We start from the raw sequence: 10,250 nt of genomic DNA on the forward strand, positions 1-10,250 counted from the left end.
AGGCCGCGATACACACTACTATATGCTAATTAAATTATAGCATTAGTGTTGCCTAGGCGTATATGCTAAGGCTTACGGACTAGGTCCGGAGGCGTAAACGGATCTTACTAACTTTTAAATTAAAACTGCTGATATAGCAGTACCATCCTATCCTAACTTAACGACAGTATTACTGCTACGCTGTAATGCGTGGAGCATTGTTAGTGGCTTAGACGTGTTATATATATAAAGGTCTTTATATTTGCTTGCAATTGCTACTCTATAATTACCTACTTTCTTCTTCTACACTTTTTATCTACCTCTTATTTTAGTTTTACTCTATAGAATGAAGACATAAGGACGGCCTAATGGAGAAACTTAGCCTGGTCCCGGCCCTCTACTTAGTAAAACCCTAGTAAATACTTAGACGGTTAAAGAACAATTATATATATCTAAGTTAAGCGCTAAGGAGATGATGCACATTACGGAATGTAAGCATTACTTTGGCGCGGTGCCGCTATTTTTATAGGAGTGTAGGGCCTGGCTATAGCGCGGTGTTTAAAAATATCCCCATTCCCTTTGGGCCCAATGTGCAGCGATTCTTATATATAGACATCGATGTAGACGGCTATTTGTCCGTATAGATACACGAGACTAATAATAGTACTATAGCGACTATAACCTATTACTACCTAAAAGATAGGCTAAGCTACTTAAACTTCTAGGGGAAATCTGAAACGAAATTTATAAATACGCATTTCCTCTATTTTTAGGGCTCTTCCCTTAGTAGGGACTTAAAGGGAGTAGTATAGGGCTTCTTGCGGTTAATAAATAGGTCTATAAGGAAGTTATAAGTCTAATATATGGTATAAAGCCACTTAGACTTAAATATAAGGAAGACGACTTAAGCATTAATGGAAATTTTTATAATTGGGATGGCTAGAATTACTACGTTAGGCGCTACTTAGAATAGAGTTGTAACATATTTATGCTTCTCTAATTACTTGGCGGAAATGCGCTTTAATACGTTAATGATATTAAGATTTATGTAGATTTTAAAGACTCTAAGGATGCCAAACGCTTAATTTTACTAGACTTTGTTTATGTACTCTATACTAAACAAAGAACCCAGCTAAGGCGTTTTACGATAAAGTTTACTATAGCGACGTTAATAGTTGAGGAAGAGGAGGTCAAGTTTTTCCGCTTTCTTTAGGCGCTAAGGGAGGTTCTAGAGTTTAAAGACGTACGCTTTAAACTTAAGGACCCTCGTTGGCTTAAAGGGGAAGATAGGTAATAGCTCCTTTAGAGAGTATATATAATAAGGGATAGCCTATTACTAGGACGGAAATGTAAATTTAAGCAATTTTAGGGGTAGTATTAAGGTTTCTTATTATTATAGGAATAAGACTATAGGTTCTAATAAGTAAGGTCTTATTTTATATCTAGGTTATATCTAACTCTTAGGAGAATAAGGTAATGGCGAGTCTTCTAGCTTAGGTTATACTACGATTATACTTATTGCAGAGGTGTTAGGGTTAGAGTTTATACTTATGGACTTAATCTAGCTTTCTCCGCTAAATTGGCGTAAAAGTTTCTTCCGGAGAAGTTTTATCTATTTATTCTTTAGCGCGAACTTATCGAGCCAAAAGCTCGACTTTTATAGTTAGTTATTAATGTACGCCTTTTATTAGTTTAATAACTGACCTATATATTAACGCATTGCAGCTATATCTTCGACACGTTCTTAGCTGGTAGTTAAGAGCACTCTTTTAAGCATTTGTAAAGAGCCGAGGTTAAAGTAGTATATACTATGGCCTAGCTATACGCCTTAGCTAATAGGCGATTGTAGTTCTAAACCGCCTCTAGGCCGCGAGTTTTAGTTATATATAGTATTTCCTGTATAATATTATGTGATTGGATTTCTATTTAAAGAAGCTAGGCGATTATAGAGGATTAGTCTAAGCTAGGAGGTAACAGCTATATAGTACTACTGCTTTAGGCGATCTGTAATAGCCACCTATCTAGAATGGGAAGTGTTAGATTATTTTCGGCCGTAGGCTGCGTTGGTATTAGTTTAGATACTGATGATAACGTAGATAGGGAAGGTACTATAGCCGGAATTGGATAAGACCTAGGCTCTAAGGGAGTATAAACCTTATATACCATTTTAGACATTAAAGTCGATGGCTTTAGGATGCTCTCGCAGGTGTATAATAGTGCTGTAGGTGTTTAAAGAGGCTTAGGTACCTACTCCTCCCCCTAATATTTAGAGCGCTATAGCGGAATTAGAAGAGGTCGCTTTTATATATAATAATAAGTCTTAGAAATAACCCCCTAGAATATAGGCGTCTTATTATAATTCTTTCTTAATTTAAGTGCTAGCTCGGGTTTGGAGAGTATAAGTTTAGGAAAATTAGTTATTAGAGATATAACTAAGCTGCCTATTATTAGGAGGGTCCTATTTAGGGCCATTAAAAAGCCCTTTAGAGAAGTTGCTATTAAGGAAGTTATTTTATTGCTAGCTATTTATAATCTAGTTTCAATTATTGGACCGTTATATACTGGTGCCTAAATTGGGTTTTAGGAATCTTATATCCCCAGAGAGGTGTTTTAGTTAGATTTGTCTTCCTAGAGAGGTGTCCTAGCCAGATTTCTCTCCCTAGACGATTTGTCTCCCTAGAGAGGTATCCTAGTCAGATTTATATCCCTAGAGAGACGTCCCCAGACTTGTCTCTTCGGAGAGGTATCCTAGTTAGATTTGTATCCCTAGAGATACATTTCCGGACTTATCTCCCCGGAGAGGTGTCCTAGTTAGATTTGTCTCCCTAGAGAGGTATCCTAGCAAGATTTCTCTCCTTAGACGATTTGTCTTCTTAAAAAGGTGTCCTAGCTAAATTCCTCTCCCTAGGTAAATGTTCTAGTCAGATTTATCTCCCTAGAGAAGCGTTTTGGAAAGATATAAGTAGGTAAAATGCCTAGATATATACTCGCGTACCTAATACCTATTAAAGGTATATTTCTATAATATTTAGTATAGGAGATTTAAGCTCGGAGACCTAAGCTTGTTAAGTTATTTGCTTAATAAGGGCTATAGTTTAAAATAGATTTGCTATTACTTTAAAAGCCATATAGAATTGTTCTCTTCTTTATATATTTATTAAGCTTATCTACCTCCTCCTTTAGTAAGTCACCTATACGCTTATGTAGGTTAGCGAGCTTCTGTATATATATTGCCTTTCTTTATATTTTCCGAACCTTTTATTTAAGTTCTAATGCTACTAGGCACGACTAGAGACGTATTTACTCATTTATATTAGATTTACTCACTAATTCGTCCGATAATTTAAGTAATATTAAGTATTTAGTTCGTTTAGAGTGCTTAGCTAGGGTATTAAAGGGCCTAATACTCTTTAGGCTACTATCGCTTAGATTCTTAGTATCTGTCTTACTTTTAGCTGTTTACTCTTATTTACGAGTTTAAAGGCTATAGCGCGCTCCTTTGGTACTATAATGATAATTAAAACAGGATCCCTTTAGATATCCTTCTAGGATTATATATTTAGCGAAGGGTTCTCTTTCTTTTTTATAGTCTAGGTAAGCCAGTATACTATTTCTTACTTATTTATAACTATACGCTAAAGCAGCTTTATAATTCTAGGGCGGAAACAAATTAATCTGATCGCGACCCCAGCGTAATTTAACGCCGTATAGTAGTTCTATTTAGGCTATAGCCTTTATTAGTTTGGAATTCGCTTAAAGGAGGGCTTACTCTACTTATTTTAATGGCGTTTTAGGTTTATAGGACTCCTAGTTCTTAGTTATAATGTCTAGGTTAATATATATTGTAAGAAGTTTAACGTAGTTAAGTTATTACAGTAACGTTAAGTGAAGATAAGTATGCTATATTATAGATCTTAGGCGAAGTCCGAGTTCTATAGTTTTAGTTTTAGGGTATCTAAATGCTAAGGCCGCTAAACTTTATTTTTAGATATTAAAGGGGATACTTTTAGAACCTAGAAGAAATAGACGATAACTTACTACCCTAGTTAGTACTTTTAATCAAAGCTGCTCCGCACGTCCTATATAGGGTATTATCCCTAAATGCTAAGCTTATAGCTGTTAGGCCTGTATCTATACTAACTTTTAGAAAGTAAGATAAGCCCTATATTGGTTTAGGACTAGTAAAGCCGAAAATTCCTAATATTATCATTAATAATGCTAAAGAGAAATAGGTAGAAAAAGAAAACGCTAGCGGCTATAGTATATACTAGGGTAATCTTAGTTATAACCTAGAGTAGAGGTGCGACTAATAGACGTAGAAAAAGGCTAGGGTAGTTATAGTAGTAAATATAGATTCTAGCCTAAGAATAGAAGCAGTTTTAGATCTAGGACCTTAGACTAAAGTAAAAAAGGAAAAAGTACTAGATTTGGGAACCTAGACGCCTAGATATAAGAACTGCCTCGTAAATTTTAGTAGATATAATTAGACTTATATAGGCCTTAAAAGTTGCTAAGAATAGTAGATAGTAAGTATACTAGTACTTTAGAGAGCGTTTATAAATTCTAATATAATGGGAAAACTACCGAAACTTCTACCTACGCGGATATTAGAGGAGACAAAAGGTACTAATTTTTTAAGTATCCCTTTCTGCTAAAGGAGATGCAATAACGAATGCTAGAGAGCGTTAGATAAGTTAATAGCATTAAAGTTAGAAGGCTGGCGAAGATTATTAAGCCTTTTATGCTCGGGACCATATAATGCTAAAACGTAGGCGTGTTTTAACCATTCCTCTCTTTACCTAATGTATCCTCGGGAATCTACGATTGAAAATAACAATCTCTGGAAATTTAGCTGTATCCTTACCGGTATTATAGAATGGGTTAAACGAATATAAATATTGATATCCCTTATAAATATAAAACGAATATTAGCTAGACTATTACTGAGCCCTAAATAAAGAAAAGCATTTTTAAAATTACTCTGGAACTAGATCCTCCTTCCTTTAATAGGCTTTACAGTTACGCCGGTTAATACTCTAATTTAAGGAGCCTTACCTAATTATCTAAATAGGGACGTATAATATCCCGCAGTTAGTCTCGTAACTTATTGGTTTCTAACACTATAAACGATTAGTAGTATAAAAACGATATAATGTATAAGCTCTTACCCGTTACTAGAATTTCCCCTCACTCCTCCGCCTCTTCTTATAGCCTTTTTATATGTTTTTCCTCCCTCTCTTCCCGGAGTATTATCTTAAGATCTATAGGCCTATTCTGCACGTTAATAAGTTAGCGGGATTTTACCGTATTTACCCCTTTTGTAATCTTCTTAAGATCCGCGAAGCTATTATCCGAACTAATATATCGACCTACTTTATCCTCCTTTCTTATTATTGTCACCAAATGCGCCCCTTCTAATTTAATATATATTAAGATACTAAGGATCTGCTCTATATTAGCGTGCTATAATAATAGTATTAGAATTAGGATACTAATATAAAAAGCGTCGTTCCTTAGAACTTAGTTAATTATAGATTATACCGCGATCTCGGTCTCTAAGTATTGTAAGTTTTAACTTAGCGACTTATAATTGGGGCCTTACCTCTAGTCTCTAATTGCTATACTAGATGGACTTAATAGGTGCGGGACTTGTGAGCATTATACCTATATATTAGCTATTTTAGGTATAGTAGCTATATAACTATACCAGAACCGCTCACTACTATAAAAATAGTCTTATAATTGCCTACCGGCGCACTAATTCTGTATAGCCTACTAAATAGAGCTAAGCGGGGCAGTAAACTATTAAGGTGGGGCTGTAAACCATTAGGGCTAGGTGTAAGGCAGCGTAATAATTTCTATATCATGCCTCTATAAGGCTTAATAAACAGATCTAAAGAATCCTACTCTCTATCTAACTAAGACGCTATAGTAAAGGGGTAACTTTAAAAGATAGACTAGAAGCTTAATAATAGAATTTAGAGGTTAATATACTGCCCTACTTTGACTTTTAGCGGTCGAGATAGGGTTAATTTAACCTTAATAGTATCTTTAAAGTAAGTAATATGGGCTTAAGATCGATGTATAAAGAACCCTTAGAGAAGAAGTGCTAAAAGGAATGCTACTGTAAAGATATAAGTATAGATTTGTGGAATAAGTGGTTTTAATTCTAAGTATCGCTAAATAGAATACGTAGAAATAGTCGCCAACGCCTAGTGGATACGGATAAATATTTCATACGAAAACTTACAGAGGAAAGGGTTAGAGAGTAGAAGAAGAAGGAATAGTGAAGATCCTCCCTATACGACGTTAGACACGGTTAGTAACTTATTTAAAATTTAAAATGGATAAATAGCTTATAATAAGACCCTATAGATTCTCTACCACTTATAAAGGAAAAGGGTTTCGGCTTCCTATTACTGTAAAAACGTGAAAGATTAGAAGTAAAACCTATATAATCCTACTAAAGTAATAAATTTGTTAATATATGCTTAAAGGAACCTTAAGGATATCTATAAGAAAGCTTAGGTAAGAACCGGTAAAATTTAGGACTATATTAATTAATAAGATATTTACGGCTTGTAATTTAGCTGTTAAGATATTTAGAACTTTAAAGCCTATATAGAACGTGTTTACCGCGATATAAAACAACTATAAAACGATATCGGCTCGACTCTAGGGGCCAAAGTATCAATAGCGGTGGATTACCCGCGGGTAGGTAAGGTGTTTGGATGCTAGACAAGAAATAGTCCTTAAAAATGCTTCTATATAAGGACGGCAGTTAACAAGCATTAAAAAAAGGAAGATGCCACCTGCGGCAACCGTATATAATTGCGTGATTTCTATGGCGGTACGGATGACTATTAAGGAGAGGGCAAGAAAATGTGCGGACGAAGCTATTAAAAAGAGCGGAGTATAGGTCTATTTTATATGCAAAGTATAGGTAAACGTTAAAATAGAAAGGAGTTAGAATGGGGTAGAGTAGGGGGCTAAAACTAGGAATATAGTGAGAATTCCAAAACTGATCTAGGTACTAAAATTAGCTAGGTGCGAGATATTACTACTCTAGTAGGTACCGAAAGAGATAATCTAGTTCTAAAACACACTTGCGAAATGGAAATTATCTACGAAGATTGAACTAGCTCGGCGGATACTTATAACCTATACGCGTTCCGACGGTGGCGAAGGATACTAACCCTATAAGCATATCCTTTTGCTAAGGAAGCTACAACAACGGATGCTAGAGAATATTAGATTATAGTATAGGAAATTAATCTCCAACGTATCTTCGTTAACTTAAATATTAAAGCAGCAGAAGTAGTCTTAAAGAGGAAGCTAACAGCATTAGAACTAGCAGGCTAACGACGTAAATTGTTAACGCTAATAGCTCCGTCCTCTTTAACGTATCCATTTATTAGTTCTGTAACAATAGAGCTTAGCGCTTTAACATACTTAGAAGCGCCGTTAGATATACTAGCATAACAATTTTCCAGGCTTACTATACGCTTTGTTAGTACTAAGATCTAATATACTAGAGACGTTTACTAACTAATTTTTATATCTCCATATAGATAAATAAGGATATTTAAATAAGTAAGCGAGCTATGTTCGAACCCTTTTTCCGTAAAATACGCAAGCCCATTAAGTATCTGCCATAGTTAGTGCGTTTATTTAAGGTATTGCTACTAGGTGATACCTATCTAAGTATTACAGCCAATCGAATTTTATTAAGGCGGGGATTGCTAGCATTATAAGAAATGGAATAGGCCATGTATTTAAAAACGATATAGGAAGTTCCCTTAAACCTATATACTTCTAGGGTAGATATAATGTTGGCGTGCTATAGCTGCTGCACTTTATAGAGGTTTTCCTTAACACTTGGCCCTTTAAACCTTTTTACTAAGGCAAGCTTTAATAGTGGGTTACTCTGCCGACTTTTTACCGTGACGGCATTAAATTAGGCCTCTTTGCGTTCAGCCACAGTAATCTAGTCTTTAATACCGAGTCGGAGATCCTAGGATTTCTTATAGTCTGTCTAAGGAGAATAGTATTTCGTTCTTTTATATTCGTGTCCTCTGACCCCAGCTTTGGCAGCCCTAACGAGACGTAAATCTCTTAAACAAGTCTTAGGATCCATGGTTTCTTTATCTAAAGTGTTAAGTCTTTTCCTTCCTAAGGCTTTTATTCTATCACGCTTGGGGATTATATTTTTGCCACTAACGCCATTTAAGTCTACAAATTGACGCTTATGCCTACTAAGTGCATTAAAATCAATTTGGGTGTGGCGCTTGTTCTATACGGAACCTATTTTAAGCGGTGTATAACGGAGGTCTAGGTTTGCGGTCGTTTTTAGTTAGAAGATATATGCGAAGACATGTTAACTTTTATAATTTCCCCTAAGAGGAAATGTAATATATATAGCCGGGTCTATAATTGGTCCGTAAAAGATATAAATTACGTGACCGTGGTAACAGATTTGGCACCGTAAGCTACGGGAGGATGGATAAAGCAATCCACTCTCCTACTAGTATGGCATATTCCTAACAGTTGCCTTAACATGCCTTAGGCACGATTCATCGAATAAGAGCGAAAATCGCGGCGGAGAGGATCCTAAAGCTCAGAGGCGCTGCTTAAGTAAAAATTGAGATGTTGCATTTCCTATATAACCCTAAAAATTCAAGGGATGTGGATAATAAGCACGCTAAGAAACTTACGACGTTATTAAAGGCTAGAAATAAGTAAGATATTTTATAATTTCAAAGTTATATTCCTGCTATTATTAATTAGCATTAGCTGGAGGATGCTATTATAGCTTCGGGAATTTCCGCTAAGTAATTACTAAATCTACGTAACTGCCCGGAGCTAGATTTTCTAGCCGGTTTCTAATTAAAATATCTCCACGGACAACACCAAATTAAAGCAGCGGCAAATATCCTTCTAGGCAGCCGCTGGATTGTGGATCTATATCTCGTAGGTAAGACCATTCCCCGTATATAAATGGATTCTTATACATTTAGCTAGATCTTAACGACGACCTAAAAACCGCACTTGTCGAAGAGTACTCCTTTAAAAAACAACCGGATGACGGCGAAATATACTACAAAATCCGGGAATACCAAATATCTAGGAATCTGTACTTCGAGAACCGGTAGTAGGCTTATTTACACGCGATATCCGAATATAAAGCGAGAAACTTAAAGCAGATCCTCCGTCATAGAGATTACATACATGTATTTAATATTTAGTTAGATATTCCAGCATTAAAATAGGGTATGCGATTAAGTATGTTATATAAAATTTTCGCCACAGGATGCTATGAGGTAAGGGTTTTAACTAGGGTAGTTTTCCATAGCCACGAAAAAGTATTAAAAAGATTAACTAATACTAACCTAAATCCGTAAATAGGTCGCTAAAATTGGCGGGAACTTCCACGAAGCTGGGATTTATTTACTTTTAGCCCTTTTCAAGGCTCCCTTGTTAAAATTTAGGGAGGTCTTTGCCAAATGGAGGGTTACTACCCCGCTACGCATACACTAGTTGGGTTAGTATTAGTTAATCTTTTTTATACTTTCCTATCGTTATAGAAAACTACCTTAGTGCTAACTGCGGGCGTTTCTAATTACTAATCGTGATTAATAGGAAAACCTCTGCCACCTCGGGTATATTGAGGAAGTTTAGACTAGGATTCTCCCTAACGTATAAGCGAGGCGGAAGCTAGATAGAACTACTATAAAAGCCATAAAGCTTACCGCCCTAGGTATATATAGTGCGGACAAGGAACGATTATATGGTTAATTGTGCAGCGGTAAGATTTTTGGTGCTTTTAACAAGCAAGAGCGCGAAGCTATATGGGCGGAAGTGCTATCTATCTCTATGGACCGCTTAATTATTTCTTTCTATAGCTACTTTAAGGATATTAACTACTTCTAAGGCCCCGTTAAGTGCGTAAAATCACTTATAGAGTTGTCGCTAAGGGATTTTATATCCTTTGCCCTTTTAAGAGCGTTTAGGGATAAGAATTAGAGAGTTAACTAATATATAGTTTAGGAATCTAAGACTAGATTCGTACTTAGGCCAGGGGATTTATTAGACGGAGAAGATTTCGCACTTTAATAAATATGGATTATAGCAATGCGCTACTCTAAAGCGAAATTGGACTGGAAACCCAGCGAGACAACCTTATATGAGATTGCCGCTTACGCCTATCGATTAGGATTTAAGTCCGTGCCAATCCTTAACTTAATTTAGCAGTCTGCTGATAGGCAGATTGC

At 35.8% G+C, this 10,250-nt stretch overlaps 3 protein-coding genes across 3 annotated transcripts; 1 reads left to right on the forward strand and 2 right to left on the reverse strand.

Annotated features, from left to right (window-relative positions):
- Positions 1 to 6,459: 6,459 nt before the first annotated feature.
- On the reverse strand, positions 6,460 to 6,630 carry K441DRAFT_542881 (uncharacterized protein; the record flags this gene model as incomplete). The annotated part of the gene is made up of 1 exon (XM_067642713.1): positions 6,460 to 6,630. A coding segment is annotated over one exon (171 nt), but the record flags the coding sequence as incomplete, so codon positions are not given.
- Positions 6,631 to 7,337: 707 nt separating this feature from the next.
- Positions 7,338 to 7,819, reverse strand: K441DRAFT_543014 (uncharacterized protein; the record flags this gene model as incomplete). Its single annotated transcript, XM_067642717.1, has 3 exons — positions 7,338 to 7,473; positions 7,525 to 7,628; positions 7,691 to 7,819. Coding segments are annotated over 3 exons (369 nt in total), but the record flags the coding sequence as incomplete, so codon positions are not given.
- Positions 7,820 to 8,874: 1,055 nt separating this feature from the next.
- On the forward strand, positions 8,875 to 9,131 carry K441DRAFT_542847 (uncharacterized protein; the record flags this gene model as incomplete). Its single annotated transcript, XM_067642711.1, has 2 exons — positions 8,875 to 8,968; positions 9,001 to 9,131. Coding segments are annotated over 2 exons (225 nt in total), but the record flags the coding sequence as incomplete, so codon positions are not given.
- Positions 9,132 to 10,250: the final 1,119 nt, after the last annotated feature.

Source organism: Cenococcum geophilum (genome assembly GCF_001692895.1).
Source record: "Cenococcum geophilum 1.58 unplaced genomic scaffold K441scaffold_6, whole genome shotgun sequence".
NCBI lineage: Eukaryota > Fungi > Ascomycota > Dothideomycetes > Gloniales > Gloniaceae > Cenococcum > Cenococcum geophilum.